The sequence below is a fragment of the Triturus cristatus genome, chromosome 2_1 (assembly GCF_964204655.1).
Source record: "Triturus cristatus chromosome 2_1, aTriCri1.1, whole genome shotgun sequence".
Lineage (NCBI taxonomy): Eukaryota > Metazoa > Chordata > Amphibia > Caudata > Salamandridae > Triturus > Triturus cristatus.
In genome coordinates, this window is record NC_140581.1 from 256,754,578 (window position 1) to 256,773,043 (window position 18,466).

General features: G+C 48.1%; 1 protein-coding gene across 1 annotated transcript in view; it reads right to left on the reverse strand.

Annotated features, from left to right (window-relative positions):
* Nucleotides 1–18,466, reverse strand: part of RAD1 (RAD1 checkpoint DNA exonuclease) — a 58,605-nt gene that overhangs the window by 27,664 nt on the left and 12,475 nt on the right. The window contains exon 2 of the mRNA XM_085630971.1: nucleotides 1,885–2,147. Coding sequence (XP_085487097.1) covers nucleotides 1,885–2,079 — 195 coding nt within the window. The 5' untranslated portion in view covers nucleotides 2,080–2,147. The remainder of the gene's footprint in view (nucleotides 1–1,884; nucleotides 2,148–18,466) is intronic.

An 18,466-nucleotide genomic window follows, 5' to 3' on the forward strand; every position in this document is an offset into this window, starting at 1 on the left:
AACTTAAGAACAGGATTGCTAGGTGCAGTGTTTCAATGAGAGGACATTGATTCTGGAAGCATCCATATGCACAGTGATCTTTGTTGCCACAATCCTGATACTAAATCTTTGAGAAAGTAAACCTGTGTAACACTCTCAGTGAAAGAGGATGTATGGTAGTGCCTCCTGCCCTGGACAGGGACAGAGCTTAGAGTTCAGCTGCAAACCAGCTGGCCACTCCCTAGCAACATGCAGTGAACAGTGAGGTGAAGTCACATGAGGTGAGCCAGGCTCCCTCTTGCGGATGATCATATGGGTACATTAAGTGGCATATCAGGGCCAAATTGGGTCGTAGCAGGAGCATCCATCACAGAAAGCAGGTTACAGATGGGTGCTGCAGTTATAGGATTGTCGTCAAAGCAGCAAACGCACAGCAGAATCTGGTGCTGTCTAGGTTCTACTAAAAAGCAAATATTCCCTTCGGTGGTGTTTTAATGGTTATAAACAGTATTAACTGAAAGTCAGAAACCCTAATTATACCTTCAAATGGTTTGGTGTATGAATGTTACAAGCATCATTATACTGCAAACCTAAAATGTTTTAAAAGTGAATTAAAATGCTTTACATTTCTTCACACAACTGCAAGCACAATAGAAATGGACTGGTTTTCAATGACCTTATATGTATGTAGCACTCACTCTATTAGAATGGCTTCATAGCCCAATTAGGTCCTTTGTAAGCATGAAAAACAGCCCAAACAAAATTACTCTTTAAAAGCTGATAAAACACCTGCTCATCAACGAATGACAACGTGTAAATACATTTCACATCAGCCTTTTTCATACCAGTCCGAGCCACCTATCCTTGGTTACTGACAAGACAATATTGTGTATGACATTGCCCTAGCGGGGATGCGCGCTCGTCTTGTCATTTAATGTTTACCCTCCTTCTATATTAAACTAATGCCTGTTTGATGCTGAACTGGACTTCTGTGCCTCTCTTCTGGGTGTGAAGAGTTTGTAGGGAGGCGTTACAATAAGCATGGCATGTGCTATTATTTTATGTGGTTTTATTAAAGTTCAAGAATCAACACTTCACAATCACCTGCTCCAGTGATGAGGGCACTGACGGAAGTGGGGACGCTGGTCAGATGAAGATTTAAAGTAATGAAGGAAACCCCTTCCTAGGCAGTGGCCATACTCTGAGATGCCTCAGAGCTGAAAGGATATTAGGCCTGGAATAGTGTTGGTATTTCCAAACAAAGTAACGTGGTGTGAAAAACAGGTTGACATTCTTTACTGAATGACAGACGAACTTTGATTTGACAAAGAGAAACTATTGGTACCTGCAGATCAGGCGTGCTCTGCATGCTCATAACCTAGGCTGGGGCGACCTATAAAATCACACTTTAATTGGGGTGCAAATTGAGAAACTGACAGGCCTGGCAGTGCCCATGACACTTTAGGCACTCCCCTCTATATATAGCACTCTGGACTTCCTATAAAGCCTGAGGGGAAGGTGGTTATTCTTATCTGTCTGAGAAGCATTAAAATGTTGAACAATTATAAAACTGTCATGTTTCACTCTATATCTCGAAAGTGCGAATGGATTTTGCATGCGTAATGCGTCCTTGTCGTGCCAAGGAATTAAATGAAAACAGTTTTTACAGTTGCACTACAAAGCATCAGCAGGAAAGCAGTTTAAATAAAGCAGAAGGGTTAGTCTGAAAAAACTATAGCAAGGCCAGCTGCACTAATATAAATCAAATTGAGTAGCTCGAAGGGTGCACATGTATTTGGAGTTAGTGAAGCATCTAAGAGCCGCAGTGGAAAGTGGCACTTTTCATGCAAGCGTGGCAGCATTTTTATGCAAAGCACCGATTTGAAAACACGTGTTAGGTCATACCTGAATAAACGCATTTGCCTGCAAACACTTCGCGTTTTCCACAGTCACCTTGAGTCCGTTCTTTGTCGCAAAACATGTTGCGTGGTCCTTGAAGTGGATGGCTTTGAGGATATTGGAGAGATTCCGGACGTTGTCGAGGCACGCAGTTAAGATGTAGGCGTCCTGCCCCGTGTCAGGCTGTGTAGAGAAGGGCATGCCAGCCTCTGTTGCTTTATACACTGCTTAAAAAGCCATGGACAAAAAGCAGCTCGAATCAGGGAGACCTGAGAAGGCAAAAAAGTGCATGAATCCATAATATGGTGGATGGCAGGTAAAGACAAGATTTTAAAACAATGATTAGGGTTTACAGAATACTATTGTAGATAAACCCTTTATGTGATAGGAATGGACGATACAGTGTGCTAACCCCAACTAAAGCAAGGCATCACACTCTAAATGCCGATGTGGTCATGTGTGCCAAAATCAATGAGTGCACAATCATAAAATATATCAGGGCCCATTTCAGCCCACATCATGGTGAAGACAAACACCAGGCATCCAATACCTTAGCCACAGCTCGGATTTGACACAAACTAAGGAGGTGGCTTCATCCCTTCTGGGCCCCTGCCCTTAAGGGGCTTCTGGCTGTGGGATCTCTGTCCCCCACCTCAGACACCAGCGTTCATAACATTGAATTTGTCATTAAGCATCCTCTTTAACCTTCACATTGTCTTGGGGATTAAACCACTTTGGTATCTCACAGTAGGGGGTCTAAAGGGAGTAATTACCACCATCAACAGTACCACTCCATACAATCTATCTCACAAATAGGTACCCGGATGGTATATTGTGAAGAACACAACCAAAAGAGGGGGGGAAGGGGAAAGAAGCACTTGAGTTAAGACGAGAACACTCACTCACACACTAGGGTGCCACACTTCTTAATTGGTTTTTTTTTGTTTTTTTTTTAGTAGATTAGCTTTATTCGATTTTTGTTACATAAAATCATAAAAGCAACAATTCATATATATACATATCAATACAAATCATTACAATAAATAACATTTAATTAAAACAGTATTAAATCAATTCAAACGAGTTCGCTAATCTCCAAGTTCCGTTTTCTAAGAACACTTTTTAAACAAGCATTTACAATGCAATGGTCTCGGCATTGGTAAAGTTAGAGCTATTGGCATTGCTCATGACATTATTGTTGTTTATGTTTTTGTTTTTCAAACATTTAAAGAAACGGCATTGTCATGAGCAATGCCAATAGCTCTAACTTTACCAATGCCGAGACCGTTGCATTGTAAATGCTTGTTTATTCTTCTAATGTTGTTAAAAAGAGTGTGTTTGGGCAGATATACATTTTTGTCAGTAAAGCCAACCCCCAACCACTGAAGTTTTCTTAAATCCTGAGTTTGTGCTACTCCAGACCAAATCCTCTTAAAATATACTGCCCACCAGTATGGATGGAATGTGATTCCTACACTTTGTAATCCTCGTCGGCTTATGCAACATTCCCTATACAATTATTTACATACGTATATGATTCATTGTCTCTGTATAATGTGTGCGTGATGTAAAGTACTGTGAGTCTGTACACTGATATAAGTAGTGCTATACAACAAAAGTAATGCATATGAGAGAGAGCCAAATTTCGGGGGGGGGGGGGGGGGGGGGGGGCTGAAAAAGATTTCGGGGGGGGGGGGGGGGGGGCTAAGTCTTCCAGCCATAGGCAGAGTGGCTGTAAGAAGGGGCGAAAACACAACAAAAGCCTCATTAACGAGTCTTTTAAAGACCTGTGAAGTACCCGGGTCCGTCTGCAATTAGACGGACGCCAGCCCGCAAGGCTGTCTCAGCCGGGCTGACACACATGACGGGGGGGGGGGGGCTAAAGCCCGGTGAGCCCAATGGGTGTTGTGCGCCTGCTATGAACACAGAAGTGTCGGACAGCGTGTGGCAATCCACGGAAGGCCAAATGTCTAAACGAACAATCACGGCCGCCAAGCCCACTCTCAAAAGCAAAGGTAGTCTCGGTAGGGATCGAAAGTATTTACACAAGGCTCCCGTTTATGAGCGTCTCTCACGAGCTGCAAAATGTTATACATAAAACAAGTTATACAGTGGAACGAAATCACTGAAGAGTAAAGTAAAATAAACACTCTCTCACAAGGGATTTCTGATATCAGTCTTCCCCCCTCCCTCTGCCCTCCCGTACCCAGCAGTGTCTCTCAGATCTACCCATTCCTCTCCAACGTGCAGCGTACCACTCACTCCCAGCTCTCCGCCCTTTCTCCTCTCTCTGCCTTCATTCTCCCCTCCCGTACCCTGCAGTCTCTGTTGCCGGTCTCCAGTCTCCTCCTCCCCGCAGCGCCCCGCCCTCCCCGTCAGCCGGTTGGTGGAGGAGGCGGGCCCGGCATGTTCGAGGGATGATGCTGGGCTCCGGACAGCAGCAGGTTCCCGCTGCATCACCTGGTCTGGAGGAACCGACCCCTGGAGCTGGAGAAAGAGCTCAGCGCGCGGCAGGTGGGTGAGCGCGAGGGGAGGGCGGGGCGCGGCCATAAGGCATGTGTGTGTGGGTGGGGTGGGGTGGAGACGGGGAAATACTTGGGAGGGTGAGTGAAAGCAAATCTGGAGCCGCAGCCTGGGCTGGGGATGGGGGCGGCGCTGCGTCTCTCCTCCCCTTGTTCCCGATGGGGGGGGGGGTTGGGGACCTCACACACCGGGATGCTGAATCCTTTCGGAGGCTTGCACCCACCTTGTACAACGGGAGTAAAACATACAGGAACAAATAAATACAAAAAATGCTACTTTGTAACCAGCCTCAGCTTGAATGTAAAAAGTTTCTTGGAGTCTCCACAAACTTTTTCCTCGGTCACGTCCTGGGCCCCTGTGACGCTTAGAAGGAGGAGTTTAGCGCGGTTTGCGGGGAGGGGCGCCGCTGGGGCTGGGAAAGCAGGGAATGCTCCGAGTGGGGGTTGGGGGTGGTTTGTCCGGAGTAGCTGCTCCAAGTGCCCGATGAATGGCGGCTGTGTTGTTTGGAGCTGGAGTTAGGAGACTGTGGTACGGTCTGGTCCGGTGTGACCAAACCCGGCGGCGCGCGGTTTGAAGAGGCCTCTGGTGGATCGTCCCACAGCCTGCAACCCAGGAGATTAGTTTAAACTAGTCCTTAAAAGGTCAAGGGAGGGCCCGGGGGAGGCCAGAACAAGCACACCGCTGCCTTTCTCCGAGGCAGGCAGAGCAGAAATGCCTCGGAGAAACGCAGTGTCCTTTTCGGATTCGGGGGCCCCCCGATCCGAAAAGGACGGGGCATTATTGGAGTGACGGGACCTCTTCTCCAATGGCTGGCCAGCATTTACTAGGCCAGCCAATGGAGAACAGGTGAGAAGAGGGGCGGGTTCAAGCCCCTCTTCTCCCAACTCATTATCTCTCGCGAGCGAGACTGCGCAAGCGCAGCCATCGCTAGCCGAGACCTAAAAACCGGACATAACCATAGTACAGGTAGCATTTCCCAATTGCTGCAGACTAAGGAACGCAGGACGGCATTGACGACAAGCACCTTGCTTCAAGTACTGTCTGATCCACCTATTACGCTCACTTCCATATAATTTACAGAACAATACTACATGGAAGGTGGATTGTGCAGAAATACTATCACAAGGGCAAGGAGCCAGGGCTCTAGACCAGTCATTTTTGGTTGGATATGTAACTAACCGATGACATAGGTTAAACATAAATCTTGTCAAAATGAATCGGTCGAAGCCCAGATTACACATGGTATATGGCTGGATTGTGTAGGTGGTCAGTAACAATTGATGTTCACTCACTGTTTTCATTGTTATTTCTCCTACACACCTGAGAAGTTCAAAATGGGCCATACATAACCTCTTTAATTCTGGTGTTGAAATATTCAAAATTGAAGCTGGGATGCTGAAAAACTCCGGCCTTTGGATATCAGTAAATATTTTCCTGATATACTCAAGCCAGGGTATACTCTTGGCTTTATCTAGGCCCATGACATCTTTTATTATTTCCTGATTAAAACCAAGGGCCACTGAGACCCATACTCTGCGCCAGAGTAGGACAGGTTGCAGTTTAATCAGGTCGGATATATAATCCATCCCCAATTCCTGATGGCAATTAAAGACTGAGGTACCTTTCGGTAGAGCTAATAAGTATCTGAAAAAATTATTTTCTTCAACTTGTATCGCCGATGTATCCTGGTACCCCCAGATCCCTGCCCCATATGACGCAACACTTCTGCATTTAGATTTATAAATCTTTAGCATGATCTCAGGGGGTCTTTTGCCAAGCTTAGCGGCGAAGTTCTTTAATGCTACTATGGTGCGTTTAAAGGATAGGGTCCTATTCTTGACCTCAGGCCCCCAGGAGCCGGAACCCTCCATTATAACCCTGAGGTATGGAAAAGTTTTAGTATGCTCTATTACAAGCCCCGTCGCTCTAAGATTTTTACAGCTTGGACGAGCCTTACCACACTGCATCACATATGATTTTTTAGCATTTATCATAAGGCCCCTTTCTTCCATAAATTCAAGATATTTTGTAAGGGCTTTCTTTGCTCCGACCTTCGTTCTCGCCATTAGTACCGCGTTGTCCGCGTACAGAAGCGATACAATTGACTTGTTGCCGTACTTTGGGGAGTCTATTTTACAAGCGCCCAGTTCCTCCTCAAGTTTATTCGTATAAAGGGTAAAAAGAAAGCGGGCCAGTACACACCCTTGTCTTACCCCTTTTTCTATCCTGAAGGGGCCAGTGCACTCCCCTCTCAGCCCAAATCTAACTTTGGCTGTTGCCCCTGAATAAAGTTGCCTTAGAAAGAGTACAATGGCAGGATCGACTTCCATTTCCTCAAGAATTTGCCTGGACCGGAAACAAGCATCCTAGGACCGGTTTCGGGGTTTCACCCCTCTTCAGCTAGGATAGTTTGATTCCAGTGGCACAGTGAGCCCGGGACCTACGTCTAGGCATACCCGGCGCACTTAGGGCAAGAAAGCAAAAGACACACAATTGATGGACGGAATGCAGAACAAATCAAAACATTCTCCCCCAGTCAAGAGATCTGGGTTAAATCTATCATTCTTTTGCTCACCATGCCACCCCAGTTTAGACCTGGCCATATGCAAATCAGTCTTGACCCTGTGCCTCATGGGAACAGTCAACTGTTGTTTTTGCATTTGTCACCCCGAGTGGGAAGGGTATGCCCAGACGTGGGTCCCGTGCTCTCCATGCCACTGGAATCAAGCTATCCTGGCTGAAGAGGGGTGAAACCCCGAAACAGGTCCTAGGATGCTTGTTTCCAGTCCAGGGAGGACCTGGCTTGGCAGTTCGGGCTGGACTGTTCCCATGAGGCACAGGGTCAAGACTGATTTGCATATGGCTGGGTTCAAACTGGAACAGCATGGTGAGCAAAAAAATGATGGATTTAGGCCCAGATCTCTGTACTGGGGTGCATGTATGACATTGTTCTGCATTCTGTCCATCAACTGCTGTTTTTGCATTTGTCACCCCGAGTGGGAAGGGTATGCCCAGGCGTGGGTCCCGTACTCTCCATGCCACTGGAGTCAAGCTATCCCAGCTGAAGAGGGGTGAAACCCCGAAACCGGTCCTAGGATGCTTGTTTCCAGTCCAGGGCGGACCAGGCTTGGCAGTTCGGGCTGGACTGTTCCCATGAGGCACAGGGTCAAGACTGATTTGCATATGGCTGGGTTCAAACTGGAACGGCATGGTGAGCAAAAAAATTATGGATATAGGCCCATATCTCTGTACTGGGGTGAATGTATGACATTGTTCTGCATTCTGTCCATCAACTGTTGTTTTTGCATTTGTCACCCCGAGTGGGACGGGTATGCCCAGACGTGGGTCCCGTGCTCTCCATGCCACTGCAATCAAACTATCCTGGCTGAGGAGGGGTGAAACCCCGAAACCGGTCCTAGGTTGCTTGTTTCCAGTCTAGGGAGGACCTGGCTTGGCAGTTCGGGCTGGAATGTTCCCATGAGGCACAGGGTCAAGACTGATTTGCATATGGCTGGGTTCAAACTGGAACGGCATGGTGAGCAACAAAACAATGGATTTAGGCCTAGATCTCTGTACTGGGGTGAATGTATGACATTGTTCTGCATTCTGTCCATCAACTGTTGTTTTTACATGTATGTATATATGCTGCATTTCATTCTGGTTTTGCACTCCAGTCATTTGATTTTTGGGAGTCTGCATTAACTGATATATTTTACCTTCCTTTCTAAAATATTGAATAAATAAACATGTGTGTGTCACTTTAAATGCACCTGAATTTGTCTTCTTGCCTCGCCTTAAGAGTGTGCTGGGTTTTGTTTTATCGCCTCGTCTTTTGGGAGCGCTGTTAAACGTGTGTTGTTTAAAGGTGCAGTAGTGCGTTTGCCTCCTCTTGGGTATGCTTGCCCATGAGTGGGCTCATTGCGCTGGTCTGAGTGAGAATTGGAATGTGCGTTTAGCTGACGCTGAGCCAGCACAAGTGGTTGCGTGTTTGCAAAAAGTGCCTGTCGAGAAAGGAAAAGAGCTTAGCACGTTAGGAAGAAGGGGCTGAATCCTCTTATGTGCTTATCGTAAAATGCATGATAAATGTGTTCAGCTGCAGCACGAATATGAAAAAATAGAGAAACAGTTTGTTGAAGCCAAAAATACCTCTACGATGTTAACCTGTCAGAATAAGTTATTACAAGATAAGTTGGAAACTTACCAGACTGTGGCTGAAAATGCTGCGGTTCGTATTGCGCAATACAAGTACAAGAAAAGGAGGGGAAGAGTTAACAAGAGAAAAGTAGGTTTAGCTATTGCAAAGGTAGGAATTGACTGGGACCCTGAAACGTGGGATGGGAATATTTGGGATTCTTCAGAGTTTTCAGACTCTGGAAGAGTTTGTGATCAAGCTGGCAGCCAGGGTGAGTCGGAAGAACGCAATGTGGTTCAGGCGCAGCCCATATATCGTCGGAAGATACAGGGTGGTCCAAATTATCCACAGGGGGTTGCGATGGATTGTATGGAGGATTTTACTCAGCAGGAGATTAATGACATCTCAGACAGATTCCGACAAAGACCTGGAGAATGTCTGCTTACATGGATGGTGCGGTTGTATGATATGGGCGCCTCTGGGGTAATGTTAGATCATGGAGATGCAGTGAAATTTTGTGCACTCAGTACTGATTCTACAGTGCAGGAGCAGTTTGGGAATTACAGTGACAATAATCAAATCAGCCTGTTGCAGTTGGCATGGTTGGATGTAGTCATAAATACCCAGCAGAGTCAGACTGGCCAGTGAATGATAAACCTTGGTATGCACTGAGAGATGCTATACAGAGGCTTATGGAGGAGGTGATGAAAACTGCTATTTTCCTGGATAAGGCACATAAGTTGATGGATGAGCTGTTGAATGCATCTGTGCGAAATAAAATAATCCATTTGGCTCCCCCTGCATACAAACAAGTTATGATGACTTTGCTAATTAATCAGATTGGTAATACTTTGGCGCAGGTGGTTGAGGCAGTCCGTGAGTTGAGAGAGCTGGGGGACTGGAAAAAGACTGAAAGAGCTTCCAGGTCTGAGACTCGCAGACAATAACAGGCTGTCTAGAAGAGATATGTTTTGGCTTTGTTGAAGGATGGAGTGGAGAAAGAGAAGATAGATGGAATAGAGACTAAAAGTCTGTGGGAGATGTATCGGAAAAGAGGTTTGGATAAAAAGGAAGGAAGCAGGAGAGTTAATAAACAAAATAAAATGCGAAGAAAGCCAGAGGTGGATGAGGAGGAAAAGGATGGTGAGAGAGCTGCCCATTTGAGCACGAAGGAAGGGAGAGATTCAGAAAGTGAATGACTCAGTGAGAACGGAAGGGAGGAGGAATTCCTCCCTCGAGAATATGACAGGTTGTACCCAGATTTGACCTGGGCAAAGGTTGACAGATTTAAAGCAGATTAGGAAATAGGTCAAGCTCCGGTATAGAGATGGGCTCGCAAAGATAATAGACCTTATGTTGACATAGAAATTCATTGGAAACATTGTAATGTTCAGAGGGCCCGATCCCTAGTAGACACTGGAGCGGAGGCCACTTTGATATATGGAAATCCCAAAAAGTTTAAAGAACAGTATTTCACAATCACAGGCTTATGCGGAAAAGAGACACCAGCAGTGCAGACAAAGGTTCAAATGAAAATAGGGAGAATACCAAAGAGAGTACACTGTATTGATTGTGCCCCTATCTGAATATATTATTGGAATTGATATCTTGAAGGGAATAACTCTGTATTTGGAGGATAGGTACTATCAATTTGGATCAAAGAAGTACATTTCAATTGGCGCCGTAAGGGTGGGTCGCTTGAAGATTCCTCCAGTGAAGGTGCCCCAGGCTACTAAGGTAGTTCATTTGAAACAGTACAGAATTCCAGGGAGGCATGAGATCAGTGCAACCATACAGGACTTGATAGAGGCAGGGGTGGTGACTCCAATCACTACCGCATGGAATAAACCCATGCGGCCTGTGCGCAAAAGTGACAATACTTGGTGCTTGACAGTTGATTATCGCAAATTGAACAAGCACACACCTCCTTTGACTGCCGCTGTCCCAGATACTGTTACTTTAATTGAGAAAATACAGAAGCACCCTGGGACTTGGTATGCGACTTGATATTGCCATTGCTTTCTTTTCTGCCCCTGAATGCCAAGAGCAATTCTCATTCTCATGGAATGGCAGACAACTCATGTTCAGAAATTTGCCTCAAGGGTACTTGCATAGTCCTACCATCTATCACCGGATGGTGGCAGACCACTTAGATGAGTTGCCAGTTATTCCTGGGGTACAGCTTTGCCATTACATTGATGACGTGATGATACAGGGAGAGAAACAAGAGCAGTGTCATGTTCGCGGCATTTGCCGGCGCTCCCGCATCCACACACACAGACACGAACCGGGAGACTCACTTCCGGTCGGAAGCGGGTTCATGTGGGCATGAACAAAGTGTCGAAGGCCCAACCCGAAAATGTTAAGGCTGTTGATGGAACGGACCTGACCTCCGGTCCTATCAGACATCAAACCGAGCCCATGACTATGTCCTTTGCGAATCACCACGCTGAGTCCATCAGCTTTGACATCATTGACGCACCTCAATTCAAGGCGATATTGGGTTTACCATGGTTGGTGAAACACAACCCCTGCATTGATTGGGTAACCAGAGTGATACGATTGAATTCAGAACATTGTTGTGGAACCTGTTACGCTACGGACAACATCCTGGGAGATCGCTCCATACAAGCATGCTCGCTGCCATTTCAGGGTATGGGGGTGGTGTCCCAAGCAGCGATACCAGAGGAATATCTGGACCTAGCCGATGTGTTCGACAAGAAAGGGGCCAACACTCTGCCACCGCATCGGTCCTTCGATTGCCGAATAGACCGGATTCCCGGCTCTACGCTGCCATGCAGCAGAATATACTCCCTAACAGAGAAAGAGAATCTCCACCTAAGGTCATACTTGGACGAGTTTCTGGACAACGGGTTCATTCGCCATTCCAGGTCCCCGGTTTCCTCTCCTCTTTTCTTCGTATCGAAGAAGGAGGGAGATTTAAGAACCTGCATAGACTTCCGAGCAATGAACACCATTACTGTGAAAAACCGTTACCCGCTGCCCTTGATTACCAACCTACTGGAACAGGTGAAAAACGCCACCATTTACACGAAGCTGGACCTGCGGGGCGCTTACCATCTTGTCAGAGTCCGAAAGGGTGACGAATGGAAAACCGCCTTTCGGACGAAGTTTGGTCTGTTCGAATACCAGGTCATGCCTTTCGGACTCTGTAACGCCCCCGCAGCATTCCAGTACTTCATAGACGAGGTGTTGAGGGAATTCATAGACATCTTCTGTGTTGTCTACATAGACGACATCCTGATTTTTTCCCAGTCCACCGCAGAAAACGTCCAGCATGTCCGTTCAGTCCTTCAATAACTGAGAAAACACCGTTTGTACGTCAAACTGGAAAAAAGCGCATTTCATGTCACCTCTGTTGAGTTCCTGGGGCACATCATCACTCCTGCGGGTATCCAGATGGACGACAAGAAGGTGGACGCCATCGTATCGTGGCCTCCTCCTGAATCCGTAAAGGGGGTTCAACGGTTCCTCGGTTTTTCCAACTACTACCGGAGGTTTATCACCGGTTTCTCGGAGATGGTAGCCCCGATTACACGCTTGTTGCGCAAGGGTGTGCCGTTTGGTTGGAATCAGGAAGCTGACAACGCGTTCCGGGAACTAAAGAGACGGTTTACCCTAGCCCCTGTTCTGATGCACCCCGACACCGAACAGCCCTTCGTGGTGGAAGCTGACGCCTCAAAAGACGCCTTAGGAGGGGTCCTCTCCCAACGGAACACCAGCACAGGACTATTACATCCGGTGGCTTTTTATTCCAAGAAACTCCAACCAGCGGAACGCAACTACACGGTGTCCGACCGGGAACTTCTGGCTATCAAGACCGCGTTCGAAGAATGGCGCCATTTCCTGAAAGACGCGAAACACACGGTAACCATCTATACGGACCACAGGAACCTCCAGTTCCTACGATCGGCACGTGCCCTCACTGCCCGACAGCTTCGGTGGACCTTATTCTTCAATAAATACGACTTCGTCATCACGTTTCGCCCCGGGAAGGAAAACGCCAAAGCCGATGCCCTATCACGCCTAGGGGAGTCTGACGTGGAACCCGACCCCATCGAACCAGGCCCCATACTCTCGGAGGATCGCTTCCAGGGAGTTGTAACATCCTCGGAGTTTCTGGCTCAAGTGGAAAAGGACACGGAGCAATCAAACCGGGAAGCTCTGGTGGCGGAAAACGCTGGGGTAACGTGCGTGGACGGATTGCTGTACCACGGTGCCAGGTTATACCTTCCTGGGTGTTCCAGCCAGCAGACGGCAGTCAGTCTGTGCCACGATCATGTCTTATCAGGCCACCCCGGCTTCCATAAAACGCTTGAACTCGTGCGAAGGCAGTTCTGGTGGCCTTCTATGGTGTCTGACATGAAGAACCATGTAAAGAACTGTACCGTTTGTCTCTTCAGTAAAAACAGATCGGAACCCCCGGTTGGTCTTCTGCGTTCCATCCCTGTGCCACCATACCCGTGGCACACAATCTCTATGGACTTCGTGGTGGACCTACCCCTCACCAAAACAGGGCATACCACGGTACTCACCATTGTCGATCACCTATCTAAGATGGCGCATTTCGTGCCCTTGGCGAAGTTACCCACGGCGGCGGAGCTGGCTTTGATCTTCGTACAGGAGGTGGTGCGCCTCCATGGCATCCCTTCGTCCGTCATAACGGACCGGGGTTCGAAATTTGTGTCCCGCTTTTGGAAGGAGGTGTGCAAGATCCTAGACATGGAGGTGCGCTTGTCCTCTGCATACCACCCCCAGACCGACGGTCAGGCCGAAAGAACGAATCACACCATGGACTAGTACCTCCGTTGTTTGCTGCTAACGGTCGAGAAGGAATGGTCCGAAGTACTCTGGATGGCGGAATACGCCTACAACAACGGAAAACATTCTGCCATCGGTATGTCGCCATTCTTTTGTCTCCACGACCATCACCCCCGCACCTCCTCTTGGGAGGTACCGCGGGCCAGCTTGTTGCCGACAGTACGTGCCTACCACGACGCCCTGCGCGGCCTTTGGCAGCAAGCTCGGTTTGAGTTGGCCAAAGCGAAAGACACATACAAGACTCACGCTGACGCTCATCGTCAAAAAGAACCCATGTACAGCGTGGGTGATCAGGTGTGGCTCTCTGTTCGGCACCTCAACGTGCATGGTCCCAAGAAACTGCTACCCCGTTTCGTGGGTCCCTTTGTCATTGAAAGGGTGGTTAACCCCGTGGCTATGCGGCTCTCGCTGCCCCTGCACATGAAGATCCACCCAGACTTCCATGTGTCCCTTCTTCAGCCGGTCCGCCCGGGTGGCACTGTTCTGTCTCCTCCATCTCCGGTGGTAGTGGAGGATCATGTTGAGTACGAGGTCAGGGCCATCCTGGGGTCCCGTCGTACTAAGGGTAAACTGTACTACCTGGTGGACTGGAAGGGTTATGGCCCGGACGAGCTGTCTTGGGAGCCTTTGTCTCATGTTCGCCATGCTCCCGACCTAGTCCGTGCTTTCCATCTGGGTCATCCCTTGAGCCCCCGTCTTGCTTCCTCTTTCTGGGTCTCCGGTGGTGCGGGTGGGGGATCTGTTTCGGGGGGGTACTGTCATGTTCGCGGCATTTGCCGGCGCTCCCGCATCCACACACACAGACACGAACCGGGAGACTCACTTCCGGTCGGAAGCGGGTTCCCGGTCTAGTCCTCACCACGGACGTAAGGTCATGAGAAGCACTTCCGGGAAGAACGCATAACATCGCGTCTTCCCGCCAACCCACCGCTTCGAATTCCTTCTTGATTCCCGAGGAGCGGGGATCGTACCCGGAGCCCAGCCGCGCCGATCAAGAGCCGACCCTCTCTGCTGAAGAACCGTTGGGGAAGCCTTCTGGCAGATCGACGCCGAACATCGAGGCGAGGTAATTCTCTCCTTCACAACTGGAGCCTAGCAAACACAGGAGTGTTGCAGGGCTTGTTTTTGGTTTCACCGCGCAGGAGCGCCTTTTAGTTATTTTGTTAGAACCGCGCAGGAGCGCCTCGTAGTTATTTTGTTAGCATCGCGCAGGAAAGCTTTCTGGGTTTTACTTATTTTGCTTCACGCTGCACATGCCTTACTGGGGTGTGACTGAACAGTTGGTAGGTTCTCCGTCTTTCCCGTACAGGAGTGCTGAAGGATCCTCTAGCTTCACCACAAACTAAAGGGAAGGGGCCGCACTTACTTGTTGTCCTAGCGCCGTCATGCGCCTTCAGAAGCGAGGTACAGTTGGAGGGCATTTGGGAGTGACCAGCGTTACAGCCCCTCACCCTCTTCGCCCGGAGCGGCATAAGGACTAAAGCCCGTAGCCTGTCCAACACTGGTGAGTCCTCAACAGAGGAAACAACAAGGTTCTTCTTTGTGTGTGGATTACGGGGTGTGGAACAAGAGGTAGTGGGGGTTACCTGCTAACTAGGTCTTTTTCCCTGTCTTCCAGCCTCCGTCCAACAACCCAGCACACCGCCTCCTGCCTTCCCACTGGCTCCCTTCCCTGCGTCCATCTCATCCCCGCTGGGTTCTGCTGTCCTTAAGGGGTAGGTGGGTACAGGGGCGGGCGCTCTTGTCGTCCCTGCGGAATCACTCCACAAGCCGAGGTAAGCATTGTGGGGTACACGACAAGCAGGTGCAGATTCAGCTGGAAAGGATTGTAGAGCATTTGCAGAGCAAAGGGTGGGAGATAAATCCCACCAAATTACAAGGACCCTCTCAAAGTGTGAAGTTTTTGGGTATTCAGTGGCATCAGGGACACAGACAGGTGGTGCCCCAGGTGGAACAAAAGATCAAAGAATTAGCTGTGCCACGAAATAGAAAGGAAGCCCAGAGGTTCATTAGATTGTTTGGTTTTTGGAGACCTGAGATTCCTATAATGCAATGGGTGATGAGTTCCCCCAAGACTCACAGAATAGGATATGCACAAGAGGCCAGCATAATCAAATGGAAGTGGTACATACAGGATAGGGTCCGATTAGGTCTCAAAGGCACTGCGGTGTTGCCTGAGCAGGTGGCGCAAGCCCCAGTGGGAGATACAGAGGTGTTAATGATGTACCAGAGATACAGGAGTCTACTGTGAAGTGGGTAAGCCATTTGAATAATTCTCCTTAGAGGACAGGAAGCATGTGTGGTTTACTGATGGTTCAGCCAGGTATGTAGGGGCTAAAAGGCACTGGAAGGCGGTGTCGTACAATCCTCTGACCAAGATATTGTTGACCACTACTGGAGAGGGAGAGAGTAGCCAGTTTGCAGAACTATATGCTGTGTATCAAGCTTTGAAACAAGAATTGCCAGGAAAATGTCATATATATACACTGTTAATGATATTTATACAGCGCAGCTTCTACCCGGAGGTGTCCTGGCGCTAGTTAGATCTCCTGTGACCAAAGGAAGAAGTTCATTGGGCAAAGAGCCAGGTCTTTAGGCTCTTCCTGAAAGCTAAGAGGTTTGTGATGCATCTTAACTGGAACGACAGGTCGTTCCAGGCCTTGGCCGCAGTGTAAGTGAAACTTCTGCCTCCCCATCGAACTTTCTTTATGCGTGGCACTGAGACCAACCTAGCCCCTAATGAGCGGAGTGCCTTTTCAGTGTGTACCAGTGGAAATACTGTTTTAGGTAGTCAGGACCTGAACCATGCAGCGCCTTGAAGACCAGACACAGGGCTTTAAAGCGTACTCAGTTTCTTACCGGTAGCCAGTGCAATTTGTTTATTTCCTTGGTAATGGGCGCAATCAGAGGTGTGCCCGAAAGCAGTCTGGCTGCTGCATTCTGCAGTGATTGAAGTTTATTCAGGAGCCTTTGTTGAGCATTAAGGTACAAACTGTTACAATAGTCCAATCTCGACATGTCGAGAGTTGCGACCACTGTTTGTCGGCTGCTCGGGGGCAGGAACGGCAATATTTTCCTGATTGTTTTAATTACATAAAAGGTTTTAGATGCCACTGAATTAACCTGTTGCCTAAAAGTAAGACCCTCATCCATTATCACACCCAAGTTTTTCACCTTATTAGTGGGTGAGGGGAGAGAGCCCATCAAGTCTGGCCACCAGTTTGGAGTCCAGAAGTTAATATTGTTTCCAAACAACATGACCTCTGTTTTACCAGTGTTGAGTTTTAGGCAATTCTTTGCCATCCAGCTACCCACTGATAACATACACTCTTGGAATTGATTGTCTAAACCAGCCTCCTCTCCGGGTAGCAGTTACACTACAATTTGGGTGTCATCCGCATATGATGTCAAGCCAAATCCAAATGCCCTAACTATAGGCGCCACAAAGGAGACAAACATTAAAAAGTGTGGGGCTAAGGGAAGAGCCATGTGGAACACCGCAAGGCAGTGCAAACGGTTTTGACTGATGATCTCCAAGTGAAACAATTTGTCTCCTGCCAGATAGAAAGGATCTTAAAAGGTCCCAAGCTTTACAAGGACCCCGCATGCCTTTAGACGGTCCATCAAAATATCCTGATGGACCGTATCAAGGACAGCGGACAGATCCAACAACACCAGAACTGCCTTGACCCCCCGATCTACAGCCCCCCTGATCTCATCTGTGGCTTTAATGAGGGCAGTCTCAGTGCTATGGCCTTCCCTAAAGCCATATTGATCAGAGTCCAAAGCTTGTGTCTCTACTAGAAAGGCACTGAGTTGTGTATTCATATTTTTTTTAATCAGTTCCGCTGGGAGTGGAAGCCTAGAAATGGGGCGGAAGTTGTTGGGATAGTTAGGATCCAAATTGTTTGTTTTTTTTATAGGGGCAGGATGGAGGCTAATTTCCAACATGTAGGAAACTGCCCAGTTGCATACATGCCATTAAAGATGGGTAATAGCAGCGACGCTATAGGGATCGGAGCCAGCTTGGCCACTGCCACTGGACATGGGTCATAGGGTGACCCTGAGTTTGCAGCCGTGAGGAGCTCTTAAATGTCTTCAAGAGACACTGGTGAGAAATTCTCGAACATTACGTTGGGAACAGTTGCTAACTATGGTTCCTCCGCAGTTGCATATACCCCCACCCCCAGAGCTCGACCCACTGAAAGTGCAAAAGATGGACTATACTTTGGTCAGGAAAAACTTGGCGATATCTTCGCAAAGTTCCTGGCTGGGCTGGACTCTGGCTGGACCTGGAGAAGCCAGATTAGAAACAGTTCTGAATAGCTCTTTTGTTGAATTCTTTGCCAAATCAATACAAATTGTAAAGTACTTTTGTTTGGCGGCAAAAATAAGCTGTTTATAATTTTGCAGACTGAGCTTATACAGTGTTTTATCAGCTTCTCCATAGCCCTTCCTCCAGTTCCGCTTCAGCCATTTACACACGAGTTTCTGATTTCTCAAATCCTCTGTAAACCATGGCGCCGAAGGTTGCAATCTTTTAGGGCGAAGAGTCTTAACTGGAGCTAGAGTCTTGCAGGCTTGTTCCAGCCAATTCGTATAAACTACAGACACTGACTCGTGGTCTACTGCCAATGGGTTAGCCACTTGGCATGCCCACAACTGGATGATAAATACAAAGGAAGTGTGGGGTAAGGAACTGTGGAAAGAGATCTGGAACATGTTGCCACAAAGCACAGTTACCGTGTATCATGTAGATGCTCACTGTTCCACCGACTCACTCGACCGCTGGTTTAATTCCCCCACAGATGAAAAAGCTAAGATTTCGGAGACCGAGGTGGCAATGCAAGATTCTGACCTGGTTGGGATTGCGAAGTGTGCACATCAGAAGTGTGGACACTTTGGAGAACAGATTACTAGCAGGTGGGCAGGGAATAGAGGGATACACATTCCTCTAGATCGGCTTAAAACTGCGATCTTCCAATGTCCTGTTTGTCAGCATACCTGACATAGACCAGTCCCACAGATAGTGAGAGGCCAGTTAGGCAGAGGAAAATTACCAGCACAGATCTGGCAGAATCATTACATTGG